The sequence below is a fragment of the Hemitrygon akajei genome, chromosome 1 (assembly GCF_048418815.1).
Source record: "Hemitrygon akajei chromosome 1, sHemAka1.3, whole genome shotgun sequence".
Classification (NCBI taxonomy): domain Eukaryota; kingdom Metazoa; phylum Chordata; class Chondrichthyes; order Myliobatiformes; family Dasyatidae; genus Hemitrygon; species Hemitrygon akajei.
The window spans coordinates 157,409,470-157,425,894 of record NC_133124.1 but is presented as its reverse complement, the minus strand read 5'-3'; the positions used below and the strand labels follow the sequence as shown (position 1 = coordinate 157,425,894).

Below are 16,425 nucleotides of genomic sequence, written 5' to 3'. Positions count from 1 at the left end.
TAATCTATTATATCTCAATAGATGAAACCATTCCCAACACACACATTCCTCAACCAAAGGGGCACCACACAACAGGCATTGTTTGTGTCATCAGACAGCTGAATTATTTTCCCTGTCAATCAGCTTCCAAATATTGCTACTCTGGCATTCGCTGCCACGTCCCACTGCTGATTCCCTTCTCCTCATCATACGTTCTGACCCGGACCATCGTCCAGAACCCCAAACTCTGCCCTGTGGAGATCTGCCTCTGGTTTCTGACCCTGCTCCATTGAACATCCAATTAAAGGCTTCCCGTTCTGCTTTCAGTCTTTAGAGCACAGTAGTGCTTTCTAAAAACACTTCGGGAGCAGGGAAAATGACCCATAATGTGGAAATGTGTCATGATTAAGGAGGTTAACTACCAATGTCATTCTTCCTCAGCCCAGAGATTAGAGGGTCGAAGAACATCTCAGTCAGAACTGCCGTCAGCTCAACTTCTTCAATCTGCAGAAAATTCAAAGGAAACCTCTTCACCCACAGAGTGGTGACTGTTTCCAGCCTATCACTGCAGGGAGAGCAAGAGGTGAACATAAGGGGAAGATTTAAAAGGACTGTCATGGAACAGAACCACCGGCAGGGTCCAGCCGGCCTGAGTTGACTCTTTCCTGTACACCAGGTGTATTAAAAATTCACTAAGAACCAGAGACAGAGTTTAAAATAGAACTGATTTATTTGTCTCGGATACAGAATATTAAACACCAGTTCCATTAAAGGTGAATAGGCAGCAGAAGAAACTCCTCCCATGTTTAGTGACTAGGGTGCAGAACTGGGTGTGGTGAGCAGCAGCAATAATTGCAGAATTCAGCACCAACAGTCACTCGTAAAATTTCATTCAGCAACAATGATGGACAAATATCCAGCATGAAACCTATTAAAACTTTCTCCCCAGTGTGAACCCAGTAGTGTGTCACAAGGTTAGGTTACTGAGTGAATCCTTTCCCACATTCACAGCAGGTGCATGGCCTCTCTCCAGTGTGAACTCAATCATGCACATTTGTTGGAGATGGCTGCGAGAAACTCTTCCCAAAATCTGAGCAGGTAAATGGCCTCTACCCAGTGTGAACTTGCTGGTGTCTCAGTAGATGAGATGATTGTGTGAATACCTTAGCACACACACAGCAGGTGAACAGCCTCTCACCACTGTGAACTCGTTGGTGACTCCGTAGGCTGGACGAGCAAGTGAATCCCTTCCCACATTCTGAGCAAGTGAATGGCCTCTCCCCAGTGTGAACTCGTTGGTGTGTCATAAGATCAGTTGACCGAGCGAATCCCTTCCCACAGTCTGAGCAGGTGAACGGCCTCTCTCCAGTGTGAACTCGCTGGTGAGTCCGTAGGTTGGATGACTGAGTAAATCCCTTCCCACATTCTGAGCAAGTGAATGGCCTCTCCCCTGTGTGAACTCGCTGGTGACTCTGTAGGTTGGATGAGCAAGTGAATCCCTTCCCACATTCTGAGCAAGTGAATGGCCTCTCCCCAGTGTGAAGTCGTCGGTGTGCCAGCAGATCAGATGACCAAGTGAATCCCTTCCCACATTCTGAGCAAGTGAATGGCCTCTCCCCAGTGTGTACTCGTTGGTGTGCCAGCAGATCAGTTGACCGAGTGAATCCCTTCCCACATTCTGAGCAAGTGAATGGCCTCTCCCCAGTGTGAACTCGTTGGTGTCTCTTTAGATCAGATGACCGAATGAATCCCTTCCCACATTCTGAGCAAGTGAATGGCCTCCCCCCATTGTGAATTTGCTGGTGACTCTGTAGGCTGTATAACTGACTGAATCGCATTCCACAGTCTGAGCAGGTGAACGGCTTCTCTCCAGTGTGAACCCGCTGGTGACTCTGTAGGTTGGATAACTGAGTGAATCCTTTCCCACAATCTGAGCAGGTGAACCTCCTCTCTCCAGTGTGAACTCGCTGGTGAGTCCGTAGGTGGGATAACTGAGTGAATCCTTTCCCACAGTCTGAGCAGGTGAATGGCCTCTCTCCAGTGTGAACTCGCTGGTGATTCTGTAGGTTGGATGAGCAAGTGAATCCCTTCCCACAGTCTGGGCAGGTGAACAGCCTCTCTCCAGTGTGAACTCGCTGGTGACTCTGTAGGCGGTATAACTGAGTGAATCCCTTCCCACAGTCTGAGCAGGTGAACGGCCTCTCTCCAGTGTGAACTCGCTGGTGTTTCTGTAGGTTGGATAACTGAGTGAATCCTTTCCCACAGTCTGAGCAGGTGAACGGCCTCTCTCCAGTGTGAACTCGCTGGTGAGTCTGTAGGTTGGATGACTGAGTGAATCCCTTTCCACAGTCTGAGCAGGTGAATGGCTTTTCCCCAGTGTGAACTCGCTGGTGACTCTGTAGGTTGGATGAGGAAGTGAATCCCTTCCCACAGTCCGAGCAGGTGAATGGCCGCTCCCCGGTGTGAACTCGCTGGTGAGCCATTGGGTCAGATGACCGAGTGAACCCTTCACCACAATTTCAGAAGATGACCAGCCTCTGCCCAGTGTGAACTGACTGATGTGTCCACAGATGGGAAGACCGACTGAATCCCTTCTCCCGCACAGAACAGATGAATGGCCTTGTCCCAGTGTGAACTTGCTGAGGTGCCTTCAGTTGAAATGACTGAGTGAATCCACTCCCTCTGTCTGAGTAGGTGAACGGCCTTTCCTCTGTGTAAAATGGCGAGCGTGCCAGTTGGTCAGATGACTGAGTGAATCCCTTGTTCCACTTTTTCAATATCTAGACTGCGCTAGCAAAACTGGTGTGTTGTGCTTGAATTCCCATAGACAAATTCCTTGTCATTTTTAACCTGTAAAGAGATTTAAAAATCCATTAATTGCTGAAGGACAACATTTCAGATGAGATCATTTGAGTTGCCAGGGTGTGATCTGGTATCACACTGTTACAGTGAGGTTCAACACTAGTTGGAGATAGAAATCATCTTCTAACTGGGCATAGTGCTGGTATCTGGAATGACCATCAAACTCTCTGATGCTCTTACTGCCTCTATAAGAATTTGGCATTTCTGCCTTCTCCAATCTGTGACTTGGCTCAGTTTCACTCTCTGCATTGGTATTATTCCCTGTTCCCACTGAGCTGTATGGGTTCCTGGCTCCACAGTAACTGAAACATTCTCATGCAAATAGCATTTGTTAACATGCAGCTGGGATTTTCTTTTTTGTACTGTTAAAGTGCCACAGTTTTAATGCCACATAAATATCTCCTACTCAGATGAATGGTTGGTCTGCACAGCTGTTAAAAGGAATTAGAGTGAAAGTTAGTCGTCCCACCCTATCTCAGTGGCAAAAGCCAGCTTCCATTTACCCTATCTATAACCCGCATAATGGTGATACACCTCCATCAAATCTCCCCTTAATCATCTACATTCAAAGTAATAAAGCCCTGACCTGTTCAATCTCAATTTATAACCCAAGTCCAGCAGACCTGACAACATCCTTGCAAACTGTCTCTGAACTCTTTCAAACTCTTTTACATTTTTCCTGTAGGTTGGTGATCAAAACTGCACACAAAACTCCAAATTAGGCTTTACCAATGTCTTGTGCAAAGTCAAAATAACATCCATCTCCTGTATTCAGTACTTTGGTTTATGAAGGTCAATGTGCCAATTTTTTTCTTTCTGTCCCTATCGAACTGTGACACCACTTTCTGTGAAATACAGACCTGTATTCCCAAATCCCATTCTTCTACAACACTCCTCAGTGCCCGACCAGTCACTGTGTAAGACCCACCCTAGTAGGTACTACCAAAGTGCAACACCTCACACTTGTCTCCATTAAATTCCATTTTCCATTTCTCAACCCATTTTCCCAGCTGATCCAGATCACACTGCAAGCCATGATAGTCTTCTCGCAGTATACTGAATCCCCAGTCTTGGTTTCATCCACAAATTTGCTGATCCAGATAACTGTGCTATCATCCAGATTACTGATATAGATGACAAACAACAACAGATCCATCACTGATCCCTATGGCAACCACTAGACACAGGCCTCCGGTCAGAGAGGCAACCATCTGATACCACACTCTGGCTTCTCCCAAAGCCAATGTCTCATCCAATTTACTATCTCATCTTGAATGTTGAGTGACGGACCCTTCTTGACCAACCTCCCATACGAGACTTTGTCAAGTGCCTTGCTGAAGTCCATGTAGTCAACACCCACTGTCTTACCCTCATCCACTTTCCTGATAATATCCTCGAGAGACTCTATAAGATTGGTTAGACATGACCCACCATGCACAAAGCCATGCTGTCTATCCTTGATCAGTCCACATCTATTCAAATACTTATGTACCTGTTTCTTGCACGTGTTCCAATAACTTTCCCACTACTGATGTCAAGCTCACCAACATACAATTTCTTAGTTTATTTTTAGAGACTTTCTCGAAAAGTGGAACAACATTGGTTGTTTTCCAATCCTCCAGTCCCTCACCTGTCAATAAGGATGATTTCAATATTTGTGCCTGGGCCCTGACAATTTCTGCACTTGTTTTCCGCAGAGTCCCAAGAATCAACTTGTCAGGCCCTGGGGATTTATCCATGGTATTTTGCCTTCAGACAGCAAACTCCTCCACCTCTGTAATCTGTACAGGGTCCATGAAGTTGATGCTGCTTTGCCTCACTTCTATAGGCCCTGTGACTGTCTCCTTTGTAAATAGAGATGCAAGAATATTATTTAAAATCTCCCCCATCTCTCTTGTCTCCTCATATGGATTACCATTCTGATCTTCCAGAGGATTAATTTTCCCCGTGCAATCATTTTGCTCTTAACATATCTGCAGAGTCCCTGAGGATTCACCTTCACCTTGTCTGCTGGGGCAACCTCATGCCTTCTTTTATTTATTTTATAAATGTTCACTTGAATTTTCTGTACTTCATAAGTACCCCATTTGTTCCTATTGGTCTGTACCTGGTATGCATCTACTTTATTTTGATCTGGGAGATGGAAGTAGAAGGGGTGATAGAGCTGCATGGTGGGAGGTGGGGGTAGGGGGTGTTTAAACTAAATTTGCAGAGGGAATGGGAGCTTGAATAACAGAACAGATAGTGGAGGGGTTGTGGAGACAGATGTTGTTTAGACTTCAGACAAAGTCAGGAATGAAAGAGTTGAGCATGGTACAGTGACTATGCTGAGCCCTGTATACTTCAATACAAGGAGCATCGTAGGAAAGGCGGATGTATTCAGGGCATGGAACAACACCTGGAATTATGATACTAGGATCTGGCAAATGTGAACTGGGACAGGTTGCTTTATGGCAAAGGTGTGCTTGGTAAATGGGAGGCCTTCAAAGCAAAATTTTCATAGTAGAAAATGGGTATGTGCTTGTCAGAAAAGATAGAAACTGGTTTTAAAGAGATATTGAGACCCTGGTGAAGCACCCTGTCGCATAACAGGGATAGGTAGGGAGGTTCCTATGGAAGATAACACATGCATGAGAACAAATAAGAAATACATCAGGATGGCTAAAAGAAGGCATGAGATTGCCCTCACAGAAAAGATGAAGGATAATCCTCATGGATTCTAGAGATAGATTAAGAGCAAAAGAATTGCAAGGCATAAAGTTGGTCCTCTGGAAGACCAGAATGGCAATCCACATGTGGAACCAAAGCAGATGGGGGAGAGCTGAAATATTTTTTGTCATCATTATTTGATGATGATGATAGTTCTATGGGACTGTGGAAAAGTGGCATTAAAACTGTGGACCCTGTACAGATTAAAGAAGAGGAGATATTTGCTATCCTGAGGCAGATTAGGGTGGACAAATCTCCAGGGCATGACAAGGTGCTTCCCTCGGACCCTACAGTAGGCAAGTACAGAAATTGTTGGGGCCCTAGCAGAGACAATTAAATCATCCTTGGTGACAGGAGAAGGTATCAGAGGATTGGAGAACAGCCAATGTTGTTTCGCTGTTTAACATAGAACACAGAAATCTACAAGATATTACAGACCCTTCAGGACACAAAGTTTTGCCCACCATGTAACCTACTCTAGAAACTGCCAAGAATTTCCCTAACACATAGCCCTCTATTTTTCTAAGCTCCATGTACCCATCTAAGAGGCTGTTAAAAGAACCTATTTTATCTGCCTCTACCACCATTGCTGGCAGAGCATTCCACGCATCCACCAATCTCTGTGCGAAAAAACTTATCCCTGACATCCCCTTGGTACATATTTTCAAGCACCTTAAAACTGTGCCCCCTCGTGTTAACCATTTCAGCCCTGGAAAAAGCCTCTGGCTATAGACATGATCAATGCCTGTCATCATCTTATACAACCTAAAAAAAGACTCTAAACATAAACAAGGAAATTATACATTGCTTTGAGGATTTGTTAGAAGTATACACAATTATGAGGGTACAGATAGGGTAAATGCAAACAGCTTTTTCCACTCAGGTTGGGTGGGATGACAACCAGACGTCATGGGTAAGTGGGGAGGGTAAAAATTTAATGGGAACATGTGGAAAAGCTCTTTAATGAAATGGTCATGAGAGTGTGGGTTGAGTTGCCAGCACAAGTGGTTTATACCAGCTCAAGTTCACCATTTAAGCGAAGCTTGGATAGGTACCTGGATGGTAGGAGTATGGAGGGCAGTGGCCCCAGTGCAGGATGTGGCATTAGAGAGTTTAAATATTGTCGGATTGTCTAGATGGGTCGAATGGCCTGTTTCACGGAACTTCTCCATGCCCCTATGTCAGAGAAGCTGGCCAAACTTGATTGGAAGGGGAGACTGGTAGGAATGACGATGGAGCAGCAATGGCTGGAGATTCTGGGAGCAATTCGGGAGCTGAGTGATCGATACATCCCAAAGAAGTAGAAACAGTGGAAAGGCAGGAGGACACAACCGTGGCTGAAATGAGAAGCCAAATTCAACATAAAAGGCAAAGAGAGCGTAAATAATAGAACAAAAACTATTGGAAAGCTTTTAGAAACAAACAGAAGAGAACTAAAAAATAAAAATCAGATATGCTCCGGGCATTGAATTATGATTTGTGAGTCTTGGTTGCACCCAACAGACTGGGGGATTTTGAGGAACAAAATATCCGGGGCTTCAATATCTCTTGAAAACCGAGGTTCCCTACACCAGTTACCTTTCAACTTTTATTTTGGCAGGCACATACAAACTCTACACCCTCACAATTTCACTTCTGAAGGCCTCCCACTTACCAAGTACATCTTTGCCAGAAAACAGCCTGTCCCAAACCACACTTCTCAGATCCTTTCTGATACCATCAAAATTGACCTTTCTCCAATTTAGAATCTCAACCTGTGTTCCAGACCTTTTTTTTCATATTTCCTTGGAATCTCATTGCATTATGATCACTAGATTCAAAGTGTTCCCATACAGTAATTTCTGTCACTAGCCCTGGATCATTTCTAATAGCCTATTGCACACTCCTATGTTGGAAATTCTACATGCTGATTAAGGACACATTTGACAAACTCCACCCCAGCTAGTCTTTTTACAGCACCGGAGACCCAGTCAATATTTGGAAAGTTAAAATCACTTACTATATCAACATTTGTTTCTTGGCATGGATTGCAATCTCTCTACAAATTTTTTCCTCTAAATCACTCGGTCTGGTGGGTGCAAGCAAGTCCCAGTATTGGCTACAACATCTTGATTCCATGCCCTCAGCTCATCTGGCTTTCCTATGATGCTTCCTGCATTGTGATATACACAGCTCAGCACATTCATCGCACCATGCTCAACATTTTGATTGCTGACTTTGTCTGAACAAGATCTGTCTGGGCGTCAAGAAAGCAACCTCTCCCTCAATGTCAGAAAGACAAGGGAACTGGTTGTGGACTACAGAAGGAATGGAGACAGGCTAACCCCTATTGACATCAATGGATCTGGGGTTGAGAGAGTGAACAGCTTTAAGTTCCTCGGCATAAACATCACCGAGGATCTCATGTAGTCTGTACATACCGGCTGTGTGGTATGTGGCTGTGCGCCTCTTTCGCCTCAGACAGTTGAAGAAGTTTGGTATGGGTCCCAAATCCTAAGAGCTTTCTACAGGGGCACCATTGAGAGCATCCTGACTGGCTGCATCACTGCCTGGTATGGAAACTGTACTTCCCTCAATCGCAGGACTCTGCAGAGAGTGGTACGGACAGCCCAGCGCATCTGTAGATGTGAACTTTCCACTGTTCGGGACATTTACAGAGACAGGTGTGTAAAAAGGGCCCAAAGGATATTGGAGACCCAATTCACCACAACCACAAACTGTTCCTGCTGCTACCATCCAGGAAACGGTACCACAGCAAAAGGACCAACAGTCTCCGGGACATCATCTTCCAGCAGGCTATCAGACTGATTAATTTATGCTGATACAATTGCATTTCTATGTTATCTTGACTGTCCTATGTACAAACTAGTTGCATTAGAGAGATTAAATATTTTTGGCATTGTCTGGATGGGACGAATGGCCTATTTCAGTACTGAACCTCTCCATACCCCTATGTCAGAGAAGCTGGCCAAACTTGACTGGAAGGGGAGACTGGTAGGAATGATGATGTAGCAACAATGGCTGGAGTTTCTGGAAGCAATTCGGGAGCTGAGTGATCGATACATCACAAAGAAGTGGAAGCATTGGAAAGACAGGAGGACACAACTGTGGCTGAAATGAGAAGCCAAAGTGAACATAAAAGCCAAAGGGAAGGCAAACAAAAAAGCAAAAGCTATTGGGAAGCTTTTAGAAACCAACAGAAGACAACTAAAAAAAAAATCAGATACGCTCAGGGCATTGAATTATGATTTGTAGTCATTAATGAGTCTTGGTTGCACCCAACAGTCTGAGGCATGTAGAGGAACAAAATATCCCTGGCCTCAATATCTCTTGAAAACCAAGGTTCCCTGTACCAGTTACCTTTCAACTTTTAATTTGGCGGGCACATACAAACTCTATACCCTCAAAATTTCACTGCTGAAGGACACCCATTTACCAAGTACTCCTTTGCTAGAAAACAGCCTGTCCCAGTTTGCACTTCTCAGATCTTTCTGATACCCTCAAAATTGACGTCTCCTATCTAGAATCTCAAACTTTGTTTCAGACGTCTCTTTTTCCATATTTACTTGGAATCTCATGGCATTATGATCACTAGATACAAAGTGTTCCCATACAGTAATTTCTGTCACCAGCCCTGGATCATTTCCTAATAGCTTATTGCACATTTCTATGTTGGGAATTCAACACGCTGGTTAAGGGCTCATATGACAAACTCTACCCCAGCTAGTCCTTTTACAGTATGGGAGACCCAGTCAATATTGGGAAAGTTAAAATCACTTACTGTATCAACATTTGTTTCTTGGCATAGTTTGCAATCTCTACAAATTTGTTCCTCTAAATCCCTCAGACTGTTGGGTGCAGCCAAGTCCTAGTGATGACGACAGTTTCATGATTCCATGCCCTGAGCTCATCTGGTTTTCCTATGATGCCTCTTGCATTGTGATATACACAGCTCAGCACATTCATCACAGCTTGCTCAACCTTTCGATTGCTGACTTTTTCTGAACAACATCTGTCTGGGCGTCAAGAAAGCAACATCTCCCTCAATGTCACAAAAACAAGGGAACTGGTTATGGATTACAGAAGGAATGTAGACAGGCTAACCTCTATTGTCATCAATGGATCTGGGGTTGAGAGAGTGAACAGCTTTAAGTTCCTCCACATAAACATCACCGAGGATCTCATGTGGTATGTACATACAGGCTGTGTGGTATGTGGCTGCGTGCCTCTTTCACCTCACACAGTTGAGGAAGTTTGGCATGGGTCCCCAAATCCTAAGAACTTTCTACAGGGGCACAATAGAGAGCATCCTGACTGGCTGCACCACTACCTGGTATAGAAGCTTCACTTCCCTCAATCGCAGGACTTTGCAGAGATTGGTGTGGACAGCCCAGCGCCTCTGTAGATGTGAACTTCCCACTATTCAGGACATTTACAGAGACAGGTGCGTAAAATGTACCAAAGGATCATTGGGGACCCAAAACACCCCAACCACAAACTGTTCCAGCTGCTACCATCTGGGAAATGGTACCACAGCATAAAAGCCAGGCTCAACAGGCTTCTGGACATCACCTTCCACCAGGTCAACAGACTGATTAATTCATGCTGATAAAATTGTATTTCTGTTATGACTGTCCTATTTACAAACTATTTATTATAAGTTACTATAAATTGCACATTGCACATTTAGATGGAGATGTAAAGATTTCTATTCCTCATGTACATGAAGGATATAAGTAATTTCAATTCACCCTCTCCACTATCTGTTCTGGCATTCTGATCCAATCCCCCCTGCAACTTTAGTTTAACCACCCACTCCCACCCCCCCCCCCTTCCCACCACACTCTAGCACTAGCAAGCTTTACCACTAGGATATTAGACCTCTGCTAGTTTTAATACCTAACTAACCAATCCCCTATCACCCATTTGACTTTCCTCTGCTCGGTAATCCCCCCCCAACAGTTTCTAACAACCTATTGTTGTGTGGGATGGCCACAAGAGTACTCTGTGATGGCTATTTAACCTCGTTCCCCTTCCTAACTCTCAGTGCAACTCATCTCTCTTCATGTCATATCAGTCACCCACTTCGACTCCCAGATGATCTGCAATTCATCCATTTCCAGCAACTCCCTAGCGTGCAAGGTTACAAGCTGTAGCTGGATGCACATCTTGTACATGAGGACATCAAGGACACTGAAAGTCTCCCCACCTTCCTCCCAATGCCATGTCTAATTTGTAATGACCAGTGTGCTGCAAAATCTTGTGCTGTGCAAGTTTTACCCAGTGACAACAACATGTGCACACTGAATTTTAAATAGAGAGGTATTTATTTTAACAGCTAGCAAATCACTATCAGTAAGAACTTTGATCGAGTTCATCTGCACTCTCGCACAGCCTATGTCGCAGGCCTGCAGAGGGTTAAGAAGGATTTGCTCACTCCAGCTTTTGCACACCATCCATATCTGATTTGCTTGCTAAATGACACTTTAAAAAAGTCCGATTTCTAAAAATCACTCCACTTCTTCCCACTTCCAAATTCTCCAGCAACTTTTGCATCGCCACAATACACACAGGTAATACCAGTTTCTGTATTGGACATAAATATTTTGCCTGACCCTCCCCCAGGTGACTGACGGTGGTGAACCCAGTGGTGGCAATGCCAATGAATATGAAGGGAAGGGCAGCAGTTTGTCCCATTGGAGTCTGGCATATTTGTGATGTGAAAGCTACTTGTTACCCAGGGCAAAGGTGTCTGATATCATTATGTACGCAGAGAGAATGGGTCAAAACATGTTCTCACGGGTAGAAAGGTCCAGAACAAGAGGGGATAGAACAAGCAACACACACAAAATGCTGGAGGAACTTAGCAGGCCAGGCAGCATCTATGGAAAAGAGTACTAATGCTGAGTTCCTCCATCAATTTGTGTGTGTTTAAAAACTCAAACACGAGGAAATCTGCAGATGCTGGAAATTCAAGAAACACACACAAAATGCTGGTGGAACGTAGCAGGCCAGGCGGCATCTATACGGAGAAGCACTGTCGACGTTTCAGGCCGAGACCCCTCGTCAGGACTAACTGAAAGAAAAGATGGTAAGACATTTGAAAGTGGGAAGGGGAGGGTGATATCTGAAAGGATAGAAGACAGGAGGGGAGGGATGAAGCTAAGAGCTGGAAAGGTGATAAATAAATAAGGGATGGTGTAAGAAGGGGAGGAGGGGCATTAACGGAAGTTAGGGAAATCACTGTTCATGCCACCAAGTTGGAGGCTACCCAGACGGAATATAAGTTGTTGTTCCTGCAACCTAAGTATGGCTGACTGGGAGACTGTTTCACTGAACACCTACGCTCTGTCTGCCAGAGAAAGCAGAATCTCCCAGTGGCCACACACTTTAATTCCACGTCCCATTCCCATTCTGATATGTCTATCCAAGGCATCCTCTACTGCCAAGATGAAGACACACTCAGGTTGGAGGAACAACACCTTATACTCCGTCTGGGTAGCCTCCAGTTTGATGGCATGAACATTGATTTCTCTAACTTCCGTCAATGCCCCTCCTCTCCTTCTTACCCCATCCCTGATCTATTTATTTCCCGCCCCTCCCTTTTTCTCTCTCTCTGCCCATCACTCTGTCTGTTTTCCATCTCCCTCCGGTGCTTCCCTCCCCGTTTCTTTCTCCCCAGGCCTCCCGTCCCATGATGCTTTCCCTTCTCCAGCTCCGTATCCCTTTTGCCAATTACTTTTCCAGCTCTTAGCTTCATCCCTCCCCTCCTGTCTTCTCTTATCATTGCAGATTTCCCCTCCCCCTCCCACTTTCAAATTTCTTACTATCTTTTCTTTTAGTTAGTCCTGACGAAGGGTCTCAGCCCGAAACGTCGACTGTACTTCTTCCCAAAGATGCTGCCTGGCCTGCTGCATTCCACCAGCATTTTGTGAGTGTAATTTGTGTGTGTTGCTTGGCATTTTCAACATCTGCAGATTTTCTCTTGTTTGTGGCTGGAAGTAGAACAAAACTGATTTTCTTTACAGATTTTGTTAAGTAAAAGATTTTGTTCCCGTTCTCCGAGTTCCTAATCCTTGCGTTTAGATAGCTGGAGCTCAGCTCTGTTGGTTCCCATTCCCTCATCAGCCGGAAGATCCCCGGAGCCCGTGTGCAGATCGTGGGGCTGAGAGAGAGGGTAGAGGGCAGGACTGTCCCACGATTGCGTGCAATGGTGTCTGCAGTCCAAAGCAATTGTCCTTTACTCGGTGTTGAAATCTCCGAGCCGGAGCTGTTCTCTTACCTTTTACGATGCTTCTGAGGCCTTTGTGTATTGCGCGCATGCGGAATATTCGAGAACTTCCGCAACCCTGACGCCTGCGCATTCGTTCGGAGCTTCAGCGAGGACGAAAATTGTTACGCAGAGCTTTCTGGGAAATCACGGAGCCATTAAGTGTTTCTGCAAGTACCAGTTCAACGTCCAGAGCTCAGATTTTTTTTTGTGTAGAAAACTCAGCAGCTCTTTTAACGCAGAAAACAGCTCCCATAAACAATACAATTAATATCATCAAGGTTTCCGCGTGTTTAATGCCGAAGTAGAACCTTCTTACAAATGCAGATATGAAACACAAGAGATTCTGCAGTTGCTGGAAATACAGAGACGCACTCACACAAAATGTTGGAGGAACTCTGCAGTTCAGTCAGCAATTAAGCAGAAGAGTAACAGTCCAGACATGCTGAACGGGCTCGGCCTAAACTTTGCTATTTATGCCACTCCATATTTGCTGCCTCATCTGTTGATTTCCACCAGTAATTTGCAGAAATTTACCACCTTTTTGTTTTCGATCAAGCAGTTTCAAAATTTTTCTGATGTTTCATTTGTAGCCACATCCTGCTGGTCTGGTTCCTCTTCCTTCTCCCCGTCGTAAACTCCAGACCCCATCTCTCTCAGCACCAAAGCCCTGACTCAGGCTGGCAACCCGTTGGTTTCTGACTCTGATCCATCGAAGATTCACTCACTAATCTGCTGCCAAACTTTAGAAGTGCATTGCAATAGCACAGTCTGAGGCACAGTCCTTTGAAATTAGTGAAAGTGGCACAAAACATTGAAAAGTGCAGGGAAGAAGGGGTTTCGGCACCTTAATCCCGAGCCCTGTAGAACGTCAAACCTACAGTGAGCTCATCGTCTTATTCAGCCAAGAGAAACTCATGCAGGGAGTTCATGCAGGTAGATAAAATGATGAAGGACATTGATCATATGGAAAGCCACAGGCTTTTCCCCAGGATGGAAATGGCTAACATGAGGGGGCATGGTTTTAAGTTGCTTGGAAGTAGTTGCGAGGGAAATGTCAGAGCAAGCTTTTTACACAAAGAATGGTGTGTGTGCGGAATGCACTACTGGTGATGGTGGTGCAGGCGAATACAATAGGGTATTCTAAGAGATTCTTAGATTGGTACATGGAGCACAGAACAATAGACAGCTATGCAGTAGGGTAATCCTAGGCAGTTTCTAGAGTAGGTTACATGGTTGGCACAACATTGTGGGCCGAAGGGCATGTAATGTGTTCTAGATTTATATGCTTCTATGAAATTAAAGAGAAATTTCTTCTCTGACAGAGTGGTGATTAGTTGCAACCTGTAATCACAGGGAGAGTGAGAGGGGAACGGCAGGGAGAGATTTTGATATACTGATATGGAACAGAAACATGGGCAAGGACCAGATGGGCCGAGTGGCCTCTAGTGGTCATCATGAGTATGGCAGAGACAGGAAGTACCTGAGACACGGGACCTGACACAGAACTGATTTATCTTTCACAGATCCACTATATTAAACACCAGTCTAATTTCAGACGAACATCATCAGAATGGACTCCTTCAATGCTCAGTGACCAGGGTTCAGTCCTGGGTGCGATGAGCAGTCGCAAGAACTGCAGATTCTGACAGTAACAGTCCCTCATGAACGTGCAGCTGCCTCAGTCACTGTGATGATTAACCATTTAACACGAAGCTGATTTCAACTTCCTCCCTGATGTGAAATTGCTGGTGTTGCAACAGCTGGGATGATTGAGTAAAAGTCTTTGCTCACTCTGGACACTAATGTGTCCTCTACTTGTTGTGAACTCGCCAGAGCATCACAAGCTGGGTTAACTGAATGAGTCTCTTCACACACACGGACCAGGTGAACGACTGCTTCCCAGTGCGACTGAATACCTCACAAAATGAAATCTCACTGCTATCAACTCCATGGCAATGTATCGAATCAGATCACGGACATCGACATGTGATCGTGCTCTCCTTGTAGAGAGTGGGTCGCTGTCTTCTCCAGCATCTCCACCTACACATTCAACGAAAGGCGGCTTTCAAGCATTGGTAAACTGACAAATACAACGGAACTAACGTGATGTGTTTGTGATTCTCATACATAAACCTTTTGACAATTCTGCACTGTTAAAGGTTTGCAAAGTACGTCAGTGGGTGAAGGACAACATTTCAACTCAGATAATTTTTGTCTCCATGGTGCCTTCTTTTAAAAACACTGTCAGAGCTCAAAACAATTTGGAGGAACAAGACTTCATCTTCTAACTGGCTACAGTTCCGGCATCAGGCACAATATCAAACTCTCTGCTTCCCTCTCTGTATCAGAATGCATCATTCCTCCCCTTCATCAGTCCATGCGCCACACCTACCAAGATCACATTTTATTTACACGGCTGCGACTGGAGACTTTCTGATTATCATGTCCCTCCCGGGATCTGTCGGAGGTAAGCTCAGAGTCAGCAATGGTATTGAACATCGGGAGTAGGTGATTAGATTTTTTCGTTGGAGATCGATGAACTGCCGGTAGTGTGTGGCTGGATGAGTGGGTCGTTTTCAGACTGGAAGGAGGTAACTTTTGGAGTACCCCAGTGATCAGTCCCTGACCACAGTTGTTCACCGTTTAATGTCCTGGCGGAGGCAGCGAAATGCGAGATGTCCCAGTCTGCTGGTGACGCAGAAAGAGTGGAGTTGGGGGAGGGGAGGTTATTCACATGCAATTTCGTAGCTTTGCAATCAGTACATAGTGCACTATGGGGCTGCACTGACGTGCTTCATTACACAGTCTCTGTGGGCTATGAGGATTTTGTGAATAAAGCACCATTCTCCAATTTAGAATCTCAACCGCTGAGCAAGCCTATCGTTCGTATGTTTAAGTCGTATTTATGGCATTGTGATAACCAGATACTATAGCCATCCACGACCTCTCTGTCCAGTCCTTTCAATATTCGACTTCATTGGGAAATTTGGCCACAGGCCCATAAATACTGTCATCCGATGCATTGACATAGAACGTAAAAAGAAACGTTACCAACACAGACCCCTGTGGACCTCTGGGGTAGTAATCTCAGGATTGCTGCCTGTGCCACGTGCTAGCGATGAAAGAATAGCATGATCAGGCTTATTAATGTGTGGCTGGGAGACCTGTGTACAGAGACAGGGCTTCAGATTTCTGGATCACTGGGGCCTCTTCCGGGAGCGTTAAGACAGGTATAAAAGGGTCGGGTTACACTTGAACCTAAAGTGGTCCAATATCCCAGCGGGCACATTTAATAAAGCTTTTAGTGAAGGTTTCAACTAATTTGGCAGGGAGATGGGAACCGGGGAGATTGGGCTGAGGGAGGGGAAAACAAATAAATCAAAGATGGCATGCAACAGAGATTAGAGGAAGAACGGGCAGGAGATACAGCTTAATCAAAGCCAGTGGCATGAGTTACAGGGCAATGGAGTCGTGGTGCAATTAAAACAAAAAGCAACAAATGCTGGACTGAGAGTGTTGTATTTAAATGCACGCAGCATAAGGAATAAAATGGATGATCTTGAAATTCAGCTTGAAACTTGGCTAAAGAATGGCAGCCATTG

At 44.9% G+C, this 16,425-nt stretch overlaps 1 protein-coding gene across 1 annotated transcript; it reads right to left on the bottom strand.

The window, feature by feature from the left end:
- Positions 1–696: 696 nt before the first annotated feature.
- On the bottom strand, positions 697–12,940 carry LOC140734304 (uncharacterized). The gene is made up of 2 exons (XM_073058126.1): positions 12,833–12,940; positions 697–2,829 (listed from the first exon to the last, which is right to left on the bottom strand). The coding sequence occupies exon 2, from the start codon at positions 2,460–2,462 to the stop codon at positions 1,089–1,091; it is 1,374 nt and encodes a 457-aa protein (XP_072914227.1). The 5' UTR covers positions 2,463–2,829; positions 12,833–12,940; the 3' UTR covers positions 697–1,088.
- Positions 12,941–16,425: the final 3,485 nt, after the last annotated feature.